This window comes from Odontomachus brunneus, unplaced genomic scaffold (assembly GCF_010583005.1).
Source record: "Odontomachus brunneus isolate Ranch 3 - 2012 unplaced genomic scaffold, Obru_v1 Obru_scaffold_010, whole genome shotgun sequence".
Classification (NCBI taxonomy): Eukaryota; Metazoa; Arthropoda; class Insecta; order Hymenoptera; family Formicidae; genus Odontomachus; species Odontomachus brunneus.
In genome coordinates this window covers 534,865-560,393 of record NW_022639460.1, presented here as the reverse complement: position 1 = coordinate 560,393, position 25,529 = coordinate 534,865, and the positions used below count along the sequence as shown (strand labels likewise).

Here is a 25,529-nt window from a genome sequence, read left to right as displayed (position 1 = left end):
TCATCAGTCGGTCAGGCTCCAATTCTTTTGCATGCCTGCTGTCCTCTCTCTCCCTCCACCTGTCCCTCTCTCTCTCTCTTTTTCTCTCTCGTTCACTCGCTCGCTCGCTCACTTGCTACATCTCGTGTTACCCCCGCCTGCCGCCGCGTTTTCTCTCGCCCGGCCGATCTACGATTATAGCGTATCGACGCGATTTCCGTTAGTTTCACCCGAATTTTAAGCGTCTCTCCGCCAGGCGGAATTCCGAGGCGCACACGCTGCTGTATCGTACGAGATCGTAACTGCATTAGCTTGCTGCGAGGCGCGAAGGAGGTGTCTCCCATTCACGGGACGCAGAATGGGAGATCGAGTGGTGGGTCGGGAATAATGTGCGCGCACGCGCTAGTCGTACGATGTGTAACTCTGTCTTAATTTATTTACGTATTTATAAATTAAATATACATGTCGTGCGTGGCGGCGAGCGCGTCGCGGCTACGCGTGGAAACAATAAATAACGGGAGCGATCCGTGGACACGGGCGAGTCTCTCGTGCGTGCGATATGATCTGGACGTGGATTCAGCTGGAGAGAGAAAGAGAGAGACAGACACAGAGAGAGAGAGAGAGAGAGAAAGGGAGAGGAAGAGAAGGAGTGAGAGGAAAGAGTTAGGGAGAGAGAAGGAAATTATTCACGAGATGAGAATAAATAAGAGTTAGACGAGAGGAGAGAGCGAGAGAGCGCGAGAGGGTGAAAAGAGAACTCTCCGCGAGAAAGGGAAGAGCGATGAGACCAAGGTGATGCCACGATGACGTCCGCAAATTTTCGTTTTCCTAGGTTGACGGTGGTTTGTACGCGGAGTAGGCCAGCTCGTGTCCCGATCTCGCCCATCCGCTCGAGCCGTGTCCTCCTCCGACTTGGACGACCTCGTGGCCGTGGTCGTGGCCGCCCGACACCAGCTTCTTCAGTCCGATGATGGAGGCAAGCACCAAAGCGAGCTTGCTCACTATCAGCGCTTTGCCGGCCAACAACGCAAGAGCGCCGAGCGCCAGCGGTACTAATGTACCGCCAATTAACAGAGGAATGGCCAAGAGGCCGCCCATCTTGTTCTTTTTCTTACGACCTGAAAAGAATAACGCGATTATGGACTTATCCAACCGGGAAAACGTTCGAGGAGAGAGATAAAACGACCGATTTAATGATTATAAGGCTCCTGAATTAAGCTCCAAATTACACGAACTAACAAGAGCAAAGATCTAGTTTGCATGTATTTACAATAAATTATACAAGCAGGTACTAATTAATTAACCTCAAGCAACTTCTGCGATTATAATCTCGACTGGAGATGACCACAATAAATGACCGAGACGTTCATTTGAAATTAACTGACCTACTCGTAGAATTCATCGTAAATATACGCAAATTAGATCAGCAATTTGGCTTTCGCCATTCGTTGGTTTGTAGAATTTTGAAACAATTTGAGACGAGTCCCCAGCTTGTGAGGGACAGTTTTAATGTTTCAACCGATATTCAACAGCCGATATCGAGCATTTATTCAAGCGTTTCGCCCGTTATCAAGCAATATCTCCGTTACGACCGTCTTTCTTTCTTCCTATCGCGTTCAGGTTCTCTTACCTTCTTCCGTGAAACTGCGTTGAAGCTCCTCGACGTTCGGCAACTTCAGCTTCAGCGTATGGCTCTGGAAGAACTTGACGATCCTGTCGAAGATCATACCGTTGAGAGCGTCTTCCTTGTCGTCTAACGCGCGTGGCAAACCGGCTTCGATTTCCTGCGGAGTCTTCTCCAGCTCAGACTCGTTAGTGGCCGGCTCGTCTTGCACCAGAGTGACACCTTCGGCCAGATTCAACTGCGTGCTGCGGGAGATCCTGTCCATGGCCGAGACGAGCTTCAGCTTCAGACAAGGGCTTAGTTCCGCGCCGGAGCACTCCTTGTACACCTGATAGACGTAGCGCAGGTCGCCAAACACACCGTTGTTGCTCGACCTCGCGGTTTGTTGTTGCTGCTCGTCGATGGAGTTGGACGCGGGGTTCGTCTCGGCGGATCTCGCCGCGGCTGTTGCCAACAGCAGGGCCAGACACACACAGTGGCGCGCAAACTGCCTCATTTTTTGTGCTTGGGAGGTGGGTCACCTGTGAAAGAAAGAGAGATATTACTCGTGGGTGAAGCTTAGAAAAAGAAAAAATTGGATTTGCGAGGCACAGTAAAAATGACAGGTGTGTATGTTTTGGCAATTTCTTATTAAAAGTTACTCAAATCTGTAACGATGTATTTTATCTTTCCAATATGAAAACTGAATAAAAGCAAGAAAGGAGTAATCAACGTTTCTGTCCTTCATATTACGCATTTTTTCAAAACTCTGTCATTTTAACCGTTCTGGTAGAAGGTCGTTGATCGTCGGTAGTTCTAGTATCAAGCTATAATAATACTCGATCACTGAGAAGAGGGAAGGGATACAATGGCCAATGAGAGCCATGCGGGCTGATGGTCGCGATCAATGATTCCTTGCGGCCGGAAAATACGAAAGAAATGTCGCACTTCTAACGAACTGCCACGAGTTACGCGACGTAACGCGACCTCGCGAGGCGCAATCTCCAGAATCTCCACGGAAATCCCCCCGAGGGTCGTCCGCGACACTTGGACGTCGTCTCTTCGAGTCGAACAGAATACGCGATATGAAAACGCGTTCTGCGGCGCGTCACCGCAGCGAGCGAGCGATCGGTCAGTGCGAGCTCTTCTTCACTCGAGACGAAAACGCGAGATCCGGTCGCGACACGAAGCACTGTATACCTTCCGTGCAATTTCGATACGCGGACGCCTCTCTCAGGGGGCTTCGCTTCTCTCTCGAATACTGTGTCTCTCCAGCAGGTGAGACGCGCGCTCTCAAACGTACGCGGCCCGGTGTGACTAGCGCGCGACTGTGCGACTCCCAGATTTAGATTTCGACACGGTGCGTAACGCGCGAGATACGCGTGTATATACCTGAGAACACTCTAAGTAGACTGTACGTAACGGAAGCCCTGCCCTAGCTCTATATATCTGGCCAGGTATACCTCCGTACCGGGCGATATTCCCCCTCCCGCTCGCGGATGACGACGTTGTACACCACCATTGCGCGACCATTTTCATAGCCGAGCATGATTTGAGAGCAGTTGGGCTTGTGCCTACTAGACAACCACCCGGGGAAGACGAGAGTAGAGAGCAGAATTCCTGCGGAACGCTCGATGATCACGGCTCTCCCCTCGCGGATTCATGCCTCCCACCTCCGGGTCGCGCGAGCTGGACGCGAGCGATTCCGCGCCGCCGCCACCGTCGCCGTCGCGCGGTTTAGCCGCCGCTCTTTCACACGACCGGGCCTTCCTCCACGTCATAGTAGTCGCGCGGTGTAGTCGTGCCTGCTGCTCTCTCGTCTCGTGCTCTCCTCATTGTCCCGGCCTGTCAAATTCGATCTAACCGCATTTCGGTCCGTGCCGTGCCGTTCCTTTTACGCGCGGGCGGCTTTCGCACCGCCTACGCGCCGATGGCCGACGCGCTTCGTCGCTCTGGCAACCGCTGCTCGCCGACCCGCTCGGCTCTAATCTCTCGGCGACCTGCTCTGCTTCGTCGGCACTCGAAATAAGATTGAAAATGAAAGGGGTGCGATAATCCGTCAACGCGCGACAGACGGCCGCACCCTGACATGTCACGTGTCACGAGAGGCGTAGAAAGCGTCTCACAGCGTTCACCTAGCCGCCGATATATTTGATAACAGGAAGCGCAATAAAATGTTAAGTGTGTTATTGGCACGATCGAGTGTGCCCACGGACTATCCTCGTCGCGTTTACGATACCATAAAGTAGTTGGTTCGTTAAATTGAATTACTGAACGGCGAGCTGATTTTTAGCGTTCTCTTCGCAAGTGTAATGCCTCCGTCATTTCTCGCATCACGATGCAGGAACTTCATCGTGTCTCACATAAGTTGATGGAAATTTCATAATAAAATGCTAATTTTTTAAGATAATATGCTAAATTGTATCAAGTTGGTGCAAAAGAGTATTTGCTAAGTATAAAATAGAAAAATAGAAGATGAAGTTATTCAATTTCAAGCGCCTCATAATTTTCACGAATAACACAAACGAATATTGATTTAATACCCAAATTTCCCTGATAGACAGACGTGTATGTAAATATGGCAGCAGCTTTATTTATTGATTTGCAAAGATTATATGTCACTGATAAATGGTTCATATGATACTCATATTTATCAAATAGAATGCCAAAGTAGAATTACAAAAAGAATGTGAAAGAATTTATTATAAGTTGCTCCAAACAATGTCACGAGAAATGTAACGTGAAAATCTGAGTGCAATTTTTAACAAATCTGTTACTGCATCAAAATAATGAAAAAAATTACATCGTTGTAGAGTGCGGCCAAGATGCTCCTTAATCTCTTCCTATTCGATTTCCTAATTAATTTTGTTGTAAAAGGAAAGATAATCGAGTAGATTACAAAGATATAAGTTTCAAATATAGATTACAAACATATAAATTGTACGCTTTAACTGTTTCCAAGAAAATAGGCTCCAAAAGTTTCAACAGCCTGACAAATGACGCCATATAAAAATTAAAGAATGCAATTTATTAAATAAAATATCTTTATACATAAAGTATTATTTTTGCATCAAGAGTCAAGTTTGCATCACTCAAGTTCTGATTGGGAATGACTTGAATCTTTTAGAGCCTTTTCTTTTCTTGAAAACAGTACAAAAGGATACACTTTGAAGCTCATATATTTGTAATCTACTCGTAAGTTTATTTTTGGTTTTATAATAAAACTCGAATACGAAAAAATTCAGGTGTTGAACTTATGGCTATTTGGCCGCACTCTTTAAGATTAATTCATTACAACATATTTGCTTCATAAATACACGAGAGAAAAGATTTCACTGCCGCAGCTATAATCATGGTTTGCTGGAAATATATTTGTTGCTGTAACTAAAAAAAAGTTGTTGCTAAAACTTTTGCTACTGTTGCCACTACTTTGGCTTTACAGCTAAATGTATGTTTACTGGTATATAGGCCTAGCTGTATTTTTAGGTATTCATACAACAACATTACATATTTAGCTACCACACACAGACTCTTGCTGCACCCGCTAACTCCTTTCTTTTTGCGTGTAAAAAGAAAAGATTGTAAACTTTCCGTCATCGTGATAATCATGAAAGTCTGAGGTCCTACCAAAATTTCGTAGAAAAATGACAACCCAGACAACATAATGTCTAAATTCGGGACATAAGGCGTCTTAAAGATTATCTTTAAGACGTCTCATGTCCCGATTTTAGACACTATGTTGTCTGAGAAGTCTTTTGCGCCAACCTGATTCACGGTATTTTAGAGTACACGACACTTAGAATATGCATGGATCTCTCTGGACGCGCTGCTTGGAAGTGTCGCAAGGAGAAGCGCTTGTCCGAGCGTCAGCGGGAACAGCCGCCACGATCCGGAACAGGGGGGAACCCTTAGCGGGGCTGCGGCGTATGCTGCACGATCGGATAAGACTGCGCTTCTCATTACCTCCCCCGAGCTGCGTGCGTACAGTTATGCCGCTGACACTGAAATCCGCGGGACTCAGGCCGCGCGACGCTAGCCTCAGCTATTAAATCAATGTGACAATGTACGTTCCACTTCTCAATGGCGGATCGAACAAATGTCTGTAGCCCGGCTGGCTGGCTGGCTGGCTGCCTTTACGCGCCAACGTAATCGTGCCATCGAAAAAGAGAAACGATGAATCGGCGAATTAACATGTACCGTTACGCGTTAGGCACCATTTCTTCCCGTCCGCCGATTAATCATCTAATTCACGTGACGCTCTCCCGTCGGGGAGAACTGCGTGCTGGCGCGCACAGTTGTCCCTCGGCCTGCGCATCCTTGACTCCTCATGCCCTGCCTGGCCGATTCGCGAGATTCGCGAGACGTGGCGTCGCGAAACTAGGTCGCGCCAAGTGAAAACGCATCGCATGCAGATAGTGACGGCGCTTAGGCCGTTTTTCCCGGACGGAAGGAACAAACGGATGTTCGCGCGCGACGCGTGAAACAGAAGTATCCTTCCGACCGATTCGTTCTCGCGAACGCACGGCGAGAGGAGAGGCAAACCAAAAGGAAAAAAGGGAAGAAAAATGTCGGCTCGATCGCGTGTCCCTTCGCCTTCGTTGACACCGCGCTTTGCGGCTACCGGACGCGCGCGACCGACGATTTCATTAAGCCGCACGCGAGCGCGCAAGAAAGCCTCACGACCGGCTAACGGAGACGCAGAAGAGAGGGAAGAGACGCGCTTCTCTTCTGGGTCCTCTCGTCGCGGCTCGCCGGTTCCCCGCCTATCGTCGCCGCGCGAACGGCTACGCGACATGCGCTGCCGGAACTTACCTGCATAAAGTCGCGTTACCGATTTCTCGTGTATACGTGCCGTGAAAATGATCCCCCTTCCCCTCCCTCCTCCTCTGCGCCTCTTCTCGTCTCGACGGCGAGGCACGGCACGGCACGGCGAAAGCGACGGATCTCACAGCGCGAGACACCGTCGTCTTCTCCGTCGCCGTTATCGTCGTCTCGTCTCGTCGTCTCGTCTCATGACGAAGCGCGAGCTAATAATCGCGTACCGGCTCCGGCCGGGACGTCCGGTGTTTCCGGTTCGCGGGGCCGCGCGATCCTCAATTCCATTTGGTAGCGACCGTTTGGCCGTACGGTGGTTTCCTCCGCTTCCCCGATACGCGTGGCTTCTCGCGCGGCCAATGAAACTGTCGTTACTCGTGCCCCCTCGTTCTTCCCCTGCGGCGGGGCGAGAGGAGAAGGTGAGCTGAGAGGCGGAAGGAGCGACGTCGGCCGCGGTATGCAGGTTAACCCAGTCGCGCATACCTCGCCGGCTGCCGCTCGCGTTGCTCGCAGGACGATCGGCCAGGACGCGAGAGGCATCGTCGCCGCGAGCGCCCTCGCCGTCGATCGCGTCGCCCTCCATACGTGTCGCGGAACCGCGTGTCTACGGAGGACCCGGGGGGAGACTTCTTACGCCGGATTTACGAGCGCTTGATAATTGCACCGTGCCCGTGCACGCGGCCGTGAGGCCAATAGTAAGCCGGGTTAGTGGCCACTTACGGTATGGAAATGGATATACTCGATATTAACGCGGCTCTCGCGATACTCGCGGCCTGGAACTTAACGGTATCCCTCTGCCTCTCTCTCTCTCTCTCTCTCTCTCTGTTTTTCTCTCGCCGCGCTGTTTCGTGCGAATTCATCTCGCTTCTTCTTCTTCTTCTTTTTCTTGTCTCGTTCCTTTTACGCGACATTAATTCACCTGCTCGAGGCAATTTTCTCGCGTCTGGGGTCTCGCGGGGATCAACTCACCTACCTACCATCGCGCTTACCCGACAATCGGCAACCGCGGCTGATGCCGAATGATAATCTCTGGCGATCTCAAGACGACTGGGTCGCTACACGGGATCCTCCGAATGTGCCCGATAATAAGGACGATAAAGCGACGCAACGGAGCGAGAAGAGCGTAGCGAGAGGAGCGGAGCGTGAAGAGCGGAGCGGTAATTTCAACGCTTGTGCAGGAAGTGTTGCCGCCGATCGCCCGCGTATACCTTACGCGGTCGCAATCCGCGCACACCTCGACTACTTTCGCCCGCGCCCGTGAACTTCGGCCTATCCTCCATTCGCTCATGTGGTATGTGGTACAGCGGCGCATCCGGTCGGGCGCGATCGGGCCGTTTGCTGCTCGACGGGCCGTATTTCATGGCCGCGCGTTACGCCCCGTGACCACGAGTGCAAGTGTATCGTATAAATAGAAGCGCTCGGTCACGGCGGATTCTCGCCCTCTCTCTCTCCCCTCTTTCCCGATCTCTATCAACGCAGGTTGACGCTGCAGCGTCTTTCTTTCTCTGTTCCTTTCCTTCTTTCTGGGACAATACGGAGGTGCATCTCTCTCTTTCTCTCTCTGTTTTTTGTCGTTCTTTTATTATAAAAAAAAAAAATAAAAAAGACAAAAGAAGAACACACAGCAGGTGTCATGTAGTGGAAGCACACAGTCAAACGGTCAAATAAATATTAATAGTAATAAGATATACAACGAGATAATAAATAACGAGCTCGCGTAAATCTACACACATATATAAAACAATGAGCATTTCCCAGAGGTACTGGTGACTGGCCGTAGGATGAGCCGACCGTTGCGCAGGATAGAGCAAGTAGGGGAAGAGGAAGTGAGAGAGACAGAGGAATGAAGAGGGACGTAAAGGGAAATGACAATAAGCGCTGAAAGAAGAGGGACACGCGGAGGTTTCGCGCGCCACGATTTCGGAGAGTCACGTGTCGTCGGGGAACTGTCGAGGACGAGAACAGGGAGTCTAGTGGTAGCAGTAGCGGTAGCAGTAGCAGTAGCAGTAACAGTAGCAGTATAGTCGTAATAGTTGTAGATGGAAGAGATATTGCACATTGCTGCGACACAGGTGGAGGAGGACAGAAGACAGCGGGAAGGATCAGGATAACGAGGAGACGTGGAAGCAGATGCGAGCGAGATAGGACGAAGGAGATGAAGAAGAAAGAGAAAAGATAACGAGGGGTTGCAGGATAAAGACGCAGGAGGAAGCGACGGGCATGACGCGAGGCGAGAGGTTCCGCGGTGGTGGCGATTAGGCCTGCGTCTGCGGCTGATGGGCGCGGTAGGCGATCTCGTGGGCGTCCTGAGGCAGACTCCTGGCCCAGCCGTGTCCGCTGCCGCCGGAGTAGCCGCCGTAGTCGCCGCCGCCGCCGCCGCCACCACCGCCGCCGAAGCCGCCGTGGCCGTCGTCGTGGCTGACGACGTGGCTGCTGCTGTGATGCGGGTGCGACACCACTTCGTAGGTCACGTGCTTCTGGTGCGAGCCGAGCAGCTTCTTCAGCCCGATGATGGCCGAGATCACGAGGGCGATCTTGCCCACGAGCAACGCCTTGCCGGCTATCATCGCGATCGCGCCCAGCGCGAGCGGCAGCAGCGCGGCCGCCTTCAGGGCCATTGCCATCATCAACGGTCCCAGGATCTTTTGCGCCTTCTCTGTAACGTTTCAAATGACCGCGCGTTTTAGCGTGATGTATCGGTGTGGGCCGATTCTATGTGACGAGCGTCCATCATTTTTTCAACAAGATATTTATATTTGGTAGGTACATAACTCTGAGAAAAAAGATTTGAATTTGTTTGCGGGACATAAGGTTTTTATATATTCCTCCGTGAACAAACCTTATATTCCCTGCAAATCAATTTCCAAATATTTTCTCTCGATACACTAATGAAAGATATTTATGCTTGTACTAAAAGATATTTTCACACGAAGAAAAGATGTCTTTGAATGAGAGAATGTACATTTTGAAAAGCGTACACTGCTGAAAATTTCGTGCTGAATTTAACGCATATTTTCATATGTCCTGATTTATCCACTTTAATTTCTGTGTTAATTTAACACAAAACAAAAACGTAGTAGCACGAATAACACAACTTATCTGCACACTTTAATAAAATATGTCACCAAGAATTCACACATTTACACATAGGTTGTATTTTAACACTTGAAAATGATGAATATATGAACTCAATGCTGTGAACAGTCGAGATAACACAACGACAATATGTTCAAGTAATTCACGGATATGTTACAAAATTAACACGAAAGTTTCTGCGTGAGTCAATGTCAACGCAAAATGTACGTGTAGTTTCTTGTGAGAGCAATTATTTATTCTGTTTAAATGAAAGAATTTAAATTCAAGTAGAAATATTTCATTAGTACTCTCCGAATAAATATTTTTATTCTTTAGATGACTTTTCTCCCAGTATAGATATATTTCCTTCTCTTTTTTCTTCTATAAAGTTATATCATTTAATTAAATCTATTCTTCTTTAAAGCACATTCTGATAATTACTTCAAATCATCCCACATTTTAGCGTCTCATCAATATGGGACGATTTTAGGCGATAGATGCTTGTTTCTTCAAGCATCGGCATTTATCAGCAATATTTTTTTCTAAGACGTTTTGGGTTATTATTTTTTTCCAAGTCTATTCAGGTCCGCGTCAGAGGATTTGTCTGGATTTCGAACGATCGCTCGTTTGAGCAACACATCGACACGGGGCGGCTCCTTTCTTCAGGCACGTCACGGGCTTTGCTTTCATTTTTTTTCTTTAAGGTCTTGGGATAATTATTATGTCAGAACTTGTCGACTTGCATGGAAACGTGGGTTCCGTTCCGCTTGTACTTTGAAGAACACTGTTGTTACTCTCTTTTCGCGCTTCTGGGGAGAACGGGAGTCCGAGAGCACTCCGTGAGATGCAGTATAATAGGCAGTAGACTGAATACACGTTTTCACTCCTTCATGCCAATTACCTTATTACGAGGCGTGTCATTAAAGATATACCCGTTTTCGCGGGGCGCGAGCGGAGAATAACAAATGGCGTGTCGGTGACTAGTTTGTGCCAGAAATGTATACCTGCTCCGCGCGCTTATTCATACGCCTCTCCCCTCGTGCATTTACATAACTCGATAAAGGTATCAATCTCGTATCGCACGCGTATAATCAAAATGAGAAACCGTTACGGCACGACTCTCTCGATTGAGAAGTCGGGATAACGCTACTTGTTGTGCGGTGCCAACGAATTATGAATGACTCGTGCGACACTGCGACGTGACCAATGCTTCAGCAGGAGGCGGAACAACCCGCGAAATATTTCGCGACTGAGACGTTGTGACACGCGGCGACGGAGTCGCCTGCGCGCTCGTGCAATTTTGAACGAATTTTAAAAAAGAAGAGAGGAAAGCTGATCATCATTACCCGTCCTCGCACGTTGATATCAATCATCGGGCAACGTGCAATTTGCGAGCGGACGAGCGCGAACGCCGAGACACGTACACGCGTACACACCGAATGATCGATTGCGCATCATCGTGGGCGTAATGAAGGTCCTCCGTAAATCATCGCGCGCGCAACGCATCGCGAGACGCGAAGTACCAACATTTAGTATACCAAGTGGAATAGTCGAAGATCAAGGCGAAGTACCAGCAGCATGGAAAGTATGTCAAAAATCTTGCGCGGCGCGGAATCCCGCGTCTCTCCCCGTCTTCCTCCCTATCGCTATCTCTCTTTCTCCCCCTCTCCCTATCTCTCTGTGTTTCTCTCTCTCTCTCTCTTTTGCTATCTCTTTCTCTCTCGAGCTTTCGGTATATCGCCAGCGATCTCCTCCTGATCCTCCTCTGCCGAGGAGGAGGTTCAAGGGGAAGCGGAACCAGTTCCTCAGTGGGTCAACGTCTGCGGCCGGTATCGGCTTCCTCCTCGTCGTCGTCGTCGTCGTCGTCGTCATCATCGCTGTTCACACGCCGAGAACTCCCGTACCGCAGCTGACGTTGGCCCTGATGAACCGTGATTATCTCGTCGCGGCATGCGAAAAGTCCGTTTCTCTTTTCTTTTCCTATATCACACGTCCGCATGACTCACATGAATTTTTCCACCCAGAGGTCAAGAGCGCGTTTCAATGGACTTACAATGGTAAAAGAAAAGAACCAGTGCTATCGTTACGTATATAAGTCGTGTGCAACACAAACATGATAACACGGGTAAAATATGATGATGCGGGCAACGTGAGGTCGGCGCAAAAGGTCTGTTTGTCAAATGAAATAGAAAATTACACAATTTTGAAGGAATTCGTAATCTTGAACTTGATATTTTGAACTTCAAATCGATTGATAAAATAAGTAATATCTATATCTTCTTTTAACATTTAACAAGGACTTTCCATTTTCTTGTTGTTGTTATAACTATAGCCGTGAAACTATGTCCATTGACCATCCATTTTCTTGTGAATATTCAAACTTTCTATGAGAATTTAATAGAAAGACAACGAATATTTTGTATCGATCTAACATGTTACAATCTCATATGTAATCAATTGTAAAGTATATCTCATAATCATAACTTTACAGTATACATTGTATTTGGTTTGCCAATTTTAACGCGATATTATTAAATAGCGTTCATTTGCAGATTAACAAGTCATGCGGAAACGTGATGGAAAAATCTGAGAGAATATATCGCGCAAATATTTATGAATACAATAAACAATCTCTATTTTTTTTCAACATTTCACACACAACGAGCACTTCCTATTTTCTTTTTAATATACAATTTTCTACAAGAATTTAACATTAATATTTAATAACATTATTTTAACCAGTGTTTATTCGTATATCAATAAACCATGCGGATACGTAATGAAAAATTTTGAAAGGAATATATTGTTTACATAATTTTTACGAATAAAATGAGCAATGGGGATTTTCTATTTTTTTTTTTTATATTGAAACTCTTACCAAAATTTAATAGAAAGATTATGAATGTTTCGTATCAAGCCAACATTGCAGTTTGATGCAATCAAATGTACAGTATATCTCATAGCCATAATAAGTTCTCATTGAACTATAAAATTATGGTTATAAATACTCATTGTACTTCGTCAATTTTATCGCCATATTATTAAGTAGTATTTATTTGCAAATTCATAAGCCATGCGAAAACGTGACAGAAAAATCTGAGAGAAATGCTTCGTAGAGAGTTGATGCAACTTTTACGAATATAATGAACAAAAATCAAAACATCTGTTTTGTATGTTTTGTCAATGGTAAACTTTGACAGGAATATATCGCGTGTTTACGTAATTTTTACGAATAGAATGAATAACATTAACCTTGTATTTTTGTTTAAATATCTCTACTGTTTTTTAAACAGTTCTCAAGGAGAACTTTCCATTTTCAAACTCCCTACGAAAATTTAATAATCAATAAGCTATGCGGAGACGTAACGGAAAAGTCTGCGAGAAACATATCGCGGGTTTATGTAAATCACGTTCGGTTGGCGTAATAGCCCGGCAAGCTTGACGAAGGATTACTCGATTATTGCGCTAGTTTCGCTTTCGTGGCGAATTCGTCTATTTGGCGAGCGCTAGCGGCCGTGAGGGAGTTCCCGTGGGGGGGAATAACGAACGCGATAAAACGTAATTGGATGTCTGGCGGTACTTCGCAACCGGTTCCGTGTTATAATTAAGCACATCCGAAGCTTGAGCCGCCTCCGTCCGCGCGTCTAGAGACCGGAATTCGTAATATACTCACTTTTCTTGCCGCGACTCTCCACGGCGTTGTCGCTGAAGTCCTCGAAGCTGCGCCCAGCGGACTCGATTGCCCCCAGAATGTCGCTGCCCTTCAAGTCAACCTTAACCGAGTGCGTCCTCAGGAACCTGCCGAGGCGGTCGAACAGAAGCGTATCTAGGTCGCTGGATTCGATAGATCTGCCAAAAGACATGAATAATCAGTGCAACGCACTCCTGCGCGGCCGCGAAGTGGATCGCGCGAACTCGAGCTTCCCGTCGAACCTCGACTGCTGGCCGATTCTGTCAACCGAGCTGTCCACGACCGCGATTCGTTCGACTCGAGTCGAGCGTTTGCTTCCCTCCCGAAGCCGAAGTTCGACGTGAGTTCCCGCAGGCTCTCGCGGTCTCACGGGGCTCGCACAAGGTGTCCCGAACAACAACCGACCTGGGCGCACCCTCCTCGGCGTTGGACGTCTTGACGACGGTGATGCCCTCGGACAGCGTGATGTCCTCCTTGTCCGCCAACATCTTGTCCACGTAGGTGAATACTTTGTACTTGATGCAGCTGATGGACTCCTTCTTCAGACAGTCGGCGTATATGGTCGCCATAAGGTCGTTCTCACTTCCGCTCTTGTCGTTGGTCGGCAACGCCAGGCTCACGGCGGCTAACGCCGCCGCCGTCGACACCCACAGTAACGTCGCGAGATGCATGGCCGTACGTGAAACTCCGCCGCGCTCTGATCGTGTGTGAACGACGAGACAGTCCTCGTATATCCTGCTGCTGCTGCTGCCGCGCGAGCCGCGTGCGCTTGATCGTTCTCCTCGAACTCCTCTCTCGCTCTCGGTGCCCTCGGTGCGGCAGACGCGCCAACGGTACGATCCAAGGTCTACGTACGCCGGGATTCGCCGATGCTGCCTCGTGTGTTACATCTAAAAGAGGTTGCTTTGCTTTTATACCGAAGTATCGCACGAGGGGAGCCCCCATGGACTCTCGGTGCCACCGAGGGTCCGCGTCGCACGCTCTCTCGTATCCCTCCTTTCGCTGCTCCTCTCTCGTTACCCCCCACCCCTTTCTCTCTCTTGCTCCGTCGAGTGTATCGGGTACCGGCAGGATACCTCCCCACTGGTTGCTTTCTTCCTCCCCTTTCAGCAGCCTCCACTGCCTGCTCTCGCTTCTTCTCGCTTCCTGTCTCTCTCCCCCCTCCCTCTCCCTCTCTCGCTCATCAGCCCGATATCATTTCGGCAAGGTAAAAATCGCATCGGCTGTGCGCGGAAAAACAGGAGGAACGCCGATGGCCGGCCGAGGAGAGGTGGAGAGGGGCAGACTGAAGTGCGTACAGAAGGACGAGAGCCCGTATGAACACGTCCGCGAGATCCTCCAAGAGGATTTTCAAGAAAGATCGAGATAGAGATAGAGAGAATTAACATATACTCTCCAATTACGCACACTCCAGTTCGTTTGGCCCGCCGCACATACATACCTCTCTTCCTCCGCTTACTCTCTTCCTCAGCCCCGGCGTCCAGCTACGCGTATTCTCACGCTACGGACCTACTTCGAGTCGCATTAAGAACCGTCGATAGAAGGGGAGAGCCTCCCCGCCTGGGGACGCGACCGGGGCGATCGGAACCAGATTCGATGAGGGAAACCCACGGTCTCTCCGGGGGAAACTCATGGGCATCCAGGACGACGGAAAAAGTATACGTATGATTTGCCGCACCACTTCACCTGGCCACTCGACCGCCCGCCTATGATTATCGCGAGAGTGTTGCGGCGACTCAAATGACCATCGCGCGTGCACGGGGCAGGGGGGAGGAGCGACGTGAGCCCACAGCTTTGTGTGTGCGCGTGCCCTAATGACGTTGATTCGAGACGCCTAATCAAGGAATGCCGAAGTCGACCGCGAAGATTCCTCCACGACTGTTGCATTGTGTATACGCATGTGTGTGTGCGCGCGCGTGTGTGTGTGTGTGTGCGCGCGGTACTCGCGGTGTGCAATTCACCGAACACGAAATTCTAGGGCTCGCGCCGGTAGCCAGCGAGTCACCAGTCGCTCCGATACCTCTCTCCTCTTCGTTTATTCAAATAAGCGGCGGCAGAAGCGCGCCGACCGCTCCAGATACCGGGCTCAACGAGGTCGTGCAATTTTCGATAGGCGCCCGCGTTAACCGAAGAAGGATCCAGCGTCGGCGGATGCGATTACAAACTCCATTAGCGACGGCTCATGTGTGCGTGTACGTGTGTGTGTGTTTGCGCACGACGTGTGTACACGCGTGTGTGTTTGTGCTGCGCGTGACTCATGGTCTTACCAGTTCGGCTTGATTAATTCTTTACTCTAAGTAGCACAATGTAGCGCGTGTAGTCTAGATGCTGTTGAGCCACTTACGGTAAACTGCAATTATTTTCATTCCTCCGCGTTACTTTCCTGCCTGCAATGCTGTCATGAAGTCATGCAGAAGTACGATGGACACATTATCTCGCGCTGCGGCTTCTTACTATTCGGGAATCGATTCGGGAATCGATCGGGAGGGACACGGTGGGCGCGCTGCAGGGAGGAAAGCGCGCAACCACCCATCAGCGTACTGTCGGTCGCTCATAGTCTCGTTGCGACGGCGGCCAATCGTCGCGGACGACGACGCGGTGTGATCTCCGAAAAATTCATCGGCGGATATGACGAACTCGAGATATTATCCCTGGAACGAGGTCGCTCACCTATTTATAACTGGGTCGAGAGTTGGGCGATCGTTTTCGTCTCGCTCTCTCACTCCTTCTCTCTTTCCCTCCCAGGGTCTCTCTCGCCAGCCTCTACTCTCTGTGTGTATCTATCCCTCTTTCTTTCTCTCTTCCTCTCGCTTCTTCCCACGGTAACGACGTTCTCGATCCCGACTTCTCTCGGAGATCAAGATCCCCCAGTACGCGAGAGCGAATGTCGCCTTGAGCGAAATCACACACCTGACGCGCGGCCTGTTGAACCCAGCGGGTCCTTTCAAGCCTCGCCAGCGACGCGAGAACAAAGTGCCGAGAGCGCCAAGTGACGTACGTACGCGCGCGCGCGCGCGCATACACCCTCAACAAAAGCGAACGTCTCGCGCGTGCGCGCACGCATCTTAGCACATAAATAACCAGGGACCTATTCCAGACGCGCGTCGAACACTGAGGCCCGTATCAATAATCGCCACTTGACACTTGTCCCACGTGAAATCAGAACGATCTGAATTTTGAATTAAGTTTGGGCTTTTTACTCAAATCAAGTGATATATATATATGTGTGTGTGTGTGTGTGTGACATTTTACATCTCTAATCGCGACTCAGCTGAAAATGTTCAAAATAGCGCAAATCTGCTTACGGATTTTGATTTTATTGCGTTGGTATCTCATACCTGAAGTTTTACTATATTTGACTCTGAAAAAAAAAATTGGTTTAAAAGTATTGATTTTCAATAAAGTTATTATAATTCAAAGCTGTCCCGGTTTGACAAACCCAAATTGTACTATACACGCCTCAAAATCAAATTGTCATTTGAAATTTGTCTCATATGAGATGTTCAGATTTTTATTCACACAGAGTTAGATCCAAGTTTTTCAGTTTTGAATTATATGATATAAGTAATATCTATATATTGTCTGATATATATAATTTATATTATATTGAAAAACTCTAAATTTAAATTTAAGTATCTCAGTTGAGGCGAATTTCAAATAACTAACTCAATATGGGTTTACATTCAAATTTGAGTATCCTATTTGAGATGAGTTTCAAACAACGACTATTAACACGCGTTTAAATGCCTTCTTGATTTTCTCAAGCTGAAATAACGTTACACATGACGTTCGTGAAAAACAGAACGTGGAATGAAACAGGCATACTTAACGTTAGCTATGTCTCTAGAATAGGGTCCTTGGGCGAGCGAATGGTGATTTCCGTTCTCATTATCATTTATTCTGATTGTCTCGAGTGATTAACATTATCTCTGAAGAAGCCGTCCGGCCTGACGCTTCTTTATCCACTGTGTGGAAATCGCGCTCGATCTAGACATGAGCGAGCCGGACGGATATATTCAAATGATCAGCTTTCACATTTGACCGTTGTAAAGGCTGATACGTTAGATAACACTTGTAAATCCCGCGGATATCGACAGTGAGCTGCTGAATTGATTATCACGAATAGGCTATATTAAGATGCCTCATTAGAATGCGGGTCGTCTGTGGTTCGCGCTAAATCGCGTCAAGAAAGTCGCTCAAAACGTGGCGATGAATCTCGCCGAAGGTTCCTGGGCGGAAGGAGATCGCTGTAATCGCGATGCTGGAACATCACCGGCGAGAACGACTCACCCGGAGAAATTCAGGAGCGCGACCGTTGCGCCCGCTGCCACGATACCAATTAGCCAGGCCGCCGCCGAAGGCAATTAAGCGCCGGCGTGCCAATTAGATTTCGTCGTATAGCAGATACATCCGTTCCGTGCGACAACTCGACCCTCGTCGAGTGACTCGTTGAAAGTCACGGGAAAGGTAACGGTCGGCAGCTGCGATTGTTTCGAAATCGCAGTCGGCGGTTAAGTTCAAGGTGTATTCAGACGTCATCTCAGACACACACCGTGATTCGGCGTGCGTGTGTACGTGCGCGGATGCGCACACGCACACCGACACATGTTAATGCACTGCCGGCATTCAGATAACAGACTTTCTGACCGACCACAAGCGCGTCTCATGAATGAATGAAACTTACCTCGGGGACAAATGTTGTGAAATTAGGCACGAGAGATAGCATGTTTGATAACGTGCAATACTAACTCGCGACTTTCGAAGCGCGCCAACTGGCGCTCCAAACAGATGTATGAGCTCTTACATCGTAATTCCGATTTTCGTGATGATAACTGACGACACACGTCAGTGTGGAATCAGTTGGCTTTCCCTCGTCATCGTGCTACGAAATTTCACACTGTCTCCTCTTGTTCTACCTACCACGATGCTTCGCCTGCTTCTCAGATAAACGGTGTACGTAAATTTGGCAGCAACTTTATTGACCGATTTGTAAAAACCGCATCCTTTGCGAGTGACTCGTATAGCACTCATATCCTAGAATGACGAAACAGAGAGAAAAATAGGAGAAGAATGGTTAAAAATTGTAGACTCTTTTATCCGTTTCTCTCACAAAAAATGATAGAGTTTCCATCATAAATTGACTCACGTCGTGATAATCAATCTATTATTGTATTTCATACTTAAATTTTAAAGCAAAAAATATTTTTCATAATTTCTCTTTATGTAATCGTTTCAAATCAGATTAGGCAATGATAGTAGCTACATTATTGTCATCTCTGGTTGTTTTCCTTTGTATAATCTCTGTGGTATTGTTTATTTTTCTCTCTCTTTCTTTCTCTTTCTTGCGACCAATGTGAAGTTAGTATTATTATTATGCTATATGTATTCTCGTTAGTTACATTTTTGTCACTTCCCAAAGAGGTCAAAGTCACGTTGAATTTCGCACCATATTATCGATTTTCCTCGAGCTCATTCCTGGCCTTGGTTTCGTTAATCGGAGACTTATTACTGGCTTTTTGGATTTATGGATCGCAATCAGAAATGCGAATAATTCGGTGTGCTTTGAGCTGAGGAAACGTTGTTCCTCGTATGCAAAGTGGATCGTATTGCAATGCAAAACGCGCGACGGCGCGGGGAAGGGAGAGAGGGAGGATCGCAGTCCCCGCGCGCGGTGATTCACGTGCAAGACGACGCACGCCTAATAGCGACCCAGGAAATCGGCGTATCGAGGGAAGAATCCAGTAACCCAGTGACGCATGAGAAACTCGAGTTGAACATAATCGTGACGTGAGAACCGTACCTGGACTTAGATGCGGGTAAAAGACGCGATCGGCGAAGGAACTTTACGACTCTCTAATAATGAGACGCTCGGCGCTACGAGTGCGGAGAAATTCCGCTTTTGTGCGCGACTCATCGAACGGTTCTGTTCATCCACTTGCGCATCCGTGACGAACCTCCGCGGTGCCAATTTTCACGACACTTTTTTCTCTATTTATTCGCTCTAAACGCACACATACACCGTCTCTCTTTCGCCTGGGACACTATTTTCCTTTTAACCGCCGGTAAGGCCGTTTAGGATATCGCGAGAACTATCGCGTTCTAAAAAAGATGGAAATCACATAGAAAAAAAAGAAAGGAAAATATGCGAAGAAGAAGAACAAGAAGGAGATTCTCGTCCCAGTCCTTCCAGTATTAATACAGCGTACTTCGTCGCGCTAGCACGAATGAAAGTAATTCCTCTTCCTCTCGAAGTCACTCTGTGTCTTTTTCCACGTTGTCTTTTCCGGCCGCGTTGCGGTCGTCGTTGAATGTAACGAGGCGTGACAATCGTTTCCTTTTTGCGTCACTTTTCTCTCTCTCTTTCTCATCTCACACATTGCATCTTGCGCGAAACGATTTATTTTTTAACGGCCCGATTCCACATCATTGATTCCCAAATGCAAAGTATCTCGTAGCTGGCATGCGAAAAGAATTTTTTATTCTCTACACCAAATGCGAATTAATTTCCCATTTCCTTTCGTGAGTTCTGCTAAATAATAAATATAACAGTATTATATAATAACATTCTGATTTTCCTTAAATCATATCCGGAAGGAAGTTTCTCAACATTGCCTTAATTCAGTAACTTATTAGAAAACAGCAGAAATAATCGGTTTTGCCAACTAGTCCCTGGTCTATCCTACATTGAACAAGCCCGTTTATAGACTTATCTTTGTATTGCTCTTAACTACTTAACTTTGTATCATTTAACGTTTATAGACACTTAACTTGATATTATCTTAAAAAATAAGGGCGTACCAGAAAAATTACTAAGCATAGCCAGAAATACAGATTAAAGCGCGTCCACTTATATCGGACCTGAAGCAGTTAGCTGGGCCTCATCGTGATGTCTGTCAACAAATAAGACGAATGACTATATTCTTCACTCCGTCGCCCAACTTGCTGCTCGATCGGTTCCGTTTCTCTTCTCCTGGATCGGCGGCGATCGCACCTCTCCCGGCCCGCGCAAACGCTAATGACCGTCGTCCGCGACGTCGCGCTGCGTCGATCGGTCCGCGCCGCGTCGTCCTAGAAAACGTTAGGCCGGCACATACCTATTGTCGAAGTAAAATTCTTTTTACCGGCCGGCCGGTGGGGTTTTAGCGCGGAAGAAACGGCAATTTTGCCTCAACCTCCTTTCCAGCTATTTATTTTTCTTCTATGTGGCACTGAAGGGGACGTCGGTCTCGAAGGAGATTTAGTGGGATGCCTGTCTTCCTCTCGACCCGATTAAGAGTGACCGCGAGCCGCGGCCCCTCGCGACCTTCGCGAGCGGGAAACAAGCGGCTCTGCCCGGATGCACCTGAGACACGTGCACTTTCCCCTCAGCGTGCGCGCGCGCGGCACCGAGAGTCAGCCGGCAGCATTTCCATCTCGTCGGCTCGATTTCCAGCCGGACGCCGGATGACTCGCCAAGGAGAGCAGAACACTCGCAGCGGCTTGTATTAACGATTTCGAACGTGCTCTTTATGCAACGCGGCCGTCGCGAGGAGTTTCGCTCGTGAAGAGGGGAATAAAAAAATGATGTTTCGGACGTTCCAGGAAGGACTGGAAAGTTGCCGCCGCCGTCGTCGTCACGGTGATTTCTCTTTTTCGAAGCTCCTCGGCGAGGTGCAGGCGAATGATCTGGCGAATTTGGCCCGAGACAATCGAGTGGATTAATAACGCGCTTCTTCAAATTAACGGGTGTCCTCGCGATCATAGCGATCGTTCATTCAAGAATCGATACTTTCACCGGCGGGGCTCGAGCCAGAAGACTCTCGATTGCCTCCCCCACCTCGGAAGTATCATCGTCTAAACACAGAACTGCAAATTGCGTATTGTATGTCTTTATTGGTCGTGGAGCAAGTCCATTGGCCAACAAATTGCGTATATTTCATTCAATGAACACGCTGCGATCTTTGATCAAAAGTCCACACTGACAGGTACTTTAGTTTGGCATCAACTTTATTACCCGATTTGTAAGGGTTACATCCCTTATCGACAATTTATCTAGCATTTTTACTTACAATTACTTACGTTACAATTTGGCAGATTTACCACACAGAGAATGACGATGTAGAGATGCAAAAGGGATACAAGAAATGATGAATTTTGTCAACATAAAGCGTCATGTAAGATGTACCTAACATAAAAATGGCTTTTAGTAAATTCATTGCAGCATAAATCTATAAAAAGAACGTTATTTTACGATGGAAACATAATGTTTCGTTCAATAAATTTGCTTTACACACAGATGTAAGTGAATGTAATTGAAAAAGTGGTTATAAAGATTTCATCACCGGTTGTCTCCTACGCCGTGATAATCACGAAAGTCTATCACATTTATCGGCTTGAAGGACTTTTCGAGGAGAGATTTCGAAGTGAGACGACAACGTAGGACACAAAAGGATTCAGGAAGGATCACTTACTCGTTTCCATTCACTGACACAGCCGTGGCACTTTTGTACAAATAACATTATATTAATGAAGATGCATATTACAAAGCATACACAGAATCTCATAGGGATATAGCCGCACGAGAGTGAGGCCATTAAGTATTTCGTACACATCGCATATCGGACTAGATGTACTGCGTCGAGTGGGTTCTGCTTACAAGTCCGCTACCGCGCCGCGGGAGCTCGCGCTAAGGTCGCGAGGTCGTGACTAAGATGCATCCTATAATATCCTTATTAACGGGGTAACGTAGCCGCGTGCTATGCCACCGTCGATCGACACGTGTTGCGACTAGCCTCTCGGTTTTGATTCAATTTCATGTTTGATCTATTCGCACACACGAGAGCGAGCAATAATTTATACTCTATGTACATCGCGGAAGGACCAGACGCCCTGCGTCCGCTCCACCTTAACGATAAATTAGAAATAAATATCCTCGTGATCGCGCGAACAAAAAGAGTCGATACTTCAGCCCTACCTTCGACCTGAACCTTCCCACATCTGCACGTTCTGAAGTATCAGTGCCTTTACTTAGCGCCTCTAAACGGCGGAAAGCGCACAAAGTACCATACAGTAGGCTCTAAGGAAGTACTTCTCAGCACAGCTAAGCAAAGGACTTGATACAGAGCTTCGAAATTAAATTATCGTTAAAGTAAGCCTTAAATAGAATGTCCAAGTTGAAAGTAGGATCAAAACTTCGGCTCGGGACGACACGAAGCCTGAGAGAAGAGACTTCGACTGTCGTCGATGAACTGTTCTTCACGTCGCTCACGTTGCTTAAAAAAAGAGAGGAAGAGAAGGAAGGATCAAAAGGAAGGCACGTTGACGACTCTCGCCTACTAATGATGGTATCCAGAATACGCTTGGCCGTGCGCGTAAGCGTGACCGTCGTCCCAGCCGCCGCCGCCGCCGCCGCCGCCGCCGCCGTTTGACCATCCGCCGGTGACCACGGGAGCGGACCATCCACCGCCGCCACCGGACCATCCGCCGCTGATGGGCACGTTCCAGCCGTTGGAGTAAGCGGTTATGTCGTGGCCACTCTTGCCGCCCCAGAGCGACTTCATGCCGACGAAAGCGGAAATGGCGAGGGAGATGAGCGACGCGAAGATCGCCTTCTTCGCCAGCAAGCCGGCCACGAAGTACGTGAGAGTCGCCAAGAGGCCCATCTTCACTTTCGCGGCGATCAGCAGAGGCAAAATCCCTTTCATCTTCTTCCTGCGGCCTGGAACGTCGGAAGAGACAACAGTGAGTCACGTGGGCGATATCGATCGATCGTACAGCGCGGAAGTAATCATCGACGGCTCGATTTTCGCGAGTCTCGCTTTGGATTACCTTCGACCACCTCATCCACAGCCTGGCGAATCTCCGGCGGCACGGACTCGCTGAAGGCGCGAGCTGACTCGCTGACCTTCTCGAAGGCGGACGCGAGGTTGATCTGTGGAGAAAAGATCGGCGAGTGTTCAATTCGGCCACTTTTCCGGTTATGGTTGCGTGTAAACGCGAGATCAACAAGTAGATATTCTCTAAGGACGTTTCTGCTTGAATAGTGAAGTTATTGAAACAAGGAAGATCGTAAGAGTGAGTTAAAAGAATGAGAAAATAAAGAGATAGAAATAGGGAGAAAAAGAGAGAACGGAAATAAATATAAATATAAAATAACGATCCTATACGTCAAGTTTGATTTTCTAGAGGAGATATAGGAGACATAAAAATCAATAAAAAATAATAAATAAAAATGCATACCAAAAGTATCGAATGTAAATACAAGAGAAAGAAGGAGACTTGAATTAAATAACTATTGGATAATTGTCATGGAAAGACGTTACTTATAACTTGTAGATATTCGTTAGACAATTGTCACTGATAATTGCAGACAAGAATTAGATAAATATCGTAGATAATCATGATTTTCTAGAAGCGAAAAGGACTCGCGATTTACCCTGAGACTACGGCCGGTCAAGAACTGGCCAGCCTCGTCGCCGATGAAGTTCTCGAGGGCGTCCTGCCGCTCCACCACGCCGCTGGCGACGTCCATCTCCTGATCGTGTGCGAGATCCTTGCCGGACCTGGAGCTCCTGGCGTCGTCCTTGCTTTTCACCAGACTGACTCCGCTCACGATCTCCAGCTGGTCCTTGCTGAAGAACTCCTTCGCGCTTCTGTACAGGCTCTTCTGCACACAGGATATGCTGTCCTGCTTGAGACATTCGTCGATGGTCTGGCCGGCGGCGAAGACGAACACAGTCGTCAGGATCACAACGGCGGTCTTCTTCATGGCTGGTTCGGACGGGGAATTTCACGTGAAACTGGAGGAGAGTCCGATCGGATCACCGGGTGGCTCGCGCGCGCTCTTGTGCTTGCAGAGAGCTTGCAGGGAGGATCACGAACCTGGTGCCGCGAGATTAGCGTGTCCCGGGCGCAGTGAGAAATTTCGTATGGTCCATCGCACAATCTCTTTAGCTTATATTTGGCGGACCCCTCCTCGACCGTCTCCACCGCTGACGCCCCACCGCCGCCTTTTTTTCTGCCGTTTGCCATGCGTGAGTGCGTGAGCGAGTCGTTCGTTTTAACCACGCCACCGAGACGTATGGATGTGTGTCCGCCCAATAGAAGATGGGTGTACCTACATGCTACGTCGAGGAGGTATCGACCACGCCGCCTATCGCGACGCGACCTGCGACCTGCCTACGACAAGGCAAATAGAGGCCGGGCGAGGTGCTGTGGGGACAACGCCTCGAGTGCTAGTAAAAAAAGCTTTCTTCAAACAACGCGCTCCTCTCAAGCGCGCCGCAATCGGCTGCGCTCTGCGATGCACGAGAGAGCGATCTCTCATTGGGCCTCTGTCTCAAGAAGTTCACTCGCTCAAACGAAAATGCTTCAGATTGCACAGAAATTTTACGTAATGTTCATCACAGCACCGCAAAAGTTTCATGCGATTTGCACACACCGTTCATGAGAAATGGAACATCGCAATTTTGCACATCTAACATATGATGGGAGCAACACAAACGACCACTATTCCAATATAACTTTGTAAAAGTAATACCATAATAGATAAAACGAACTTATCCCTATAAGTGTTTCTTTAGGGAACGCGGCACAGAAGTAAGGGCAGTATTCATTACATCGTTTTTGTGTAATAGTCGATTGTAGGCCAGAAAACTGCTGGTTTATGCTTCGAGTAGCATTATACTGAGTGGCAGTGAAATTAGTTTCAAATTAACATTTATTATTTGAATAGTAAAATAAGTAAAAGTGTTATTTTTTTCTTAATAGGGAATTTATGAGTGGCTTCCTTGATGCGCCATCGAAAATATACCTCTTGCGCCTTGAAGATACCGTACCTGGTGAATAAACTCCTTAAGTACAACACGAGAACGTAATGTGCGGCTGATGAGACGGTGGAAATTGACGAGGCGTCGCGATAATGGGAAAATTGCACATGCTAGGATAGCAAAAGGTACTGTAAAAGGTGTCAGGTCGCAAAAAGCTAGAAAGTATCGAATATTAGAATGTAGGATACTACATATAAACAGGTTTTCGAAGTGCACAACTTAAAGGAAGAAGAGACGAGGCAAATGAGAGCTGAACGCGGATTATGGGGCGAATGTTTAAATTATGGAGAGTAATTAATAATGTTTGATATTAATATCAATATTAATAATTACGAGAGTCAGTTTGATGTGGAAAGTAGATTTACAATGTACATCTGTAAAAATATCCTGCTAGGAACATTGTCAAACATTATTATCCTCACGTATCTTAAATATTAGCACCAACATCCGCGTTTGTGGCTTACTTGCCTTATCTCTTCCTCATTCTAAATGTAAGACGTCACCCTTTACTCAGGTAGTTTAAGTACAGTAACATATTTTATTTGTTTCTAGCCTCTAC

At 47.7% G+C, this 25,529-nt stretch overlaps 3 protein-coding genes across 6 annotated transcripts; all 3 read right to left on the bottom strand.

Moving 5' to 3' along the window:
- Positions 1–388: 388 nt before the first annotated feature.
- Positions 389–3,058, bottom strand: LOC116840595. 4 transcript variants are annotated; one of them, XM_032807486.1, is made up of 3 exons: positions 2,975–3,058; positions 1,610–2,124; positions 389–1,097 (listed from the first exon to the last, which is right to left on the bottom strand). In XM_032807486.1, exons 2-3 carry the CDS (start codon positions 2,097–2,099, stop codon positions 808–810), a joined length of 780 nt encoding a protein of 259 aa, XP_032663377.1. In that variant the 5' UTR covers positions 2,100–2,124; positions 2,975–3,058; the 3' UTR covers positions 389–807. The 4 variants fall into 4 exon arrangements, with proteins under 4 accessions (XP_032663377.1, XP_032663378.1, XP_032663379.1 ...); XM_032807487.1 differs by lacking the exon at positions 2,975–3,058 and adding an exon at positions 2,783–2,948; XM_032807488.1 differs by lacking the exon at positions 2,975–3,058 and adding an exon at positions 2,422–2,509.
- Positions 3,059–7,955: 4,897 nt separating this feature from the next.
- Positions 7,956–14,061, bottom strand: LOC116840578. The gene is made up of 3 exons (XM_032807442.1): positions 13,569–14,061; positions 13,146–13,321; positions 7,956–9,053 (listed from the first exon to the last, which is right to left on the bottom strand). Exons 1-3 carry the CDS (start codon positions 13,832–13,834, stop codon positions 8,653–8,655), a joined length of 843 nt encoding a protein of 280 aa, XP_032663333.1. The 5' UTR covers positions 13,835–14,061; the 3' UTR covers positions 7,956–8,652.
- A 7,583-nt stretch (positions 14,062–21,644) lies between these two features.
- On the bottom strand, positions 21,645–24,309 carry LOC116840487. The gene is made up of 3 exons (XM_032807264.1): positions 23,578–24,309; positions 22,971–23,073; positions 21,645–22,860 (listed from the first exon to the last, which is right to left on the bottom strand). The coding sequence occupies exons 1-3, from the start codon at positions 23,908–23,910 to the stop codon at positions 22,478–22,480; spliced, it is 819 nt and encodes a 272-aa protein (XP_032663155.1). The 5' UTR covers positions 23,911–24,309; the 3' UTR covers positions 21,645–22,477.
- Positions 24,310–25,529: the final 1,220 nt, after the last annotated feature.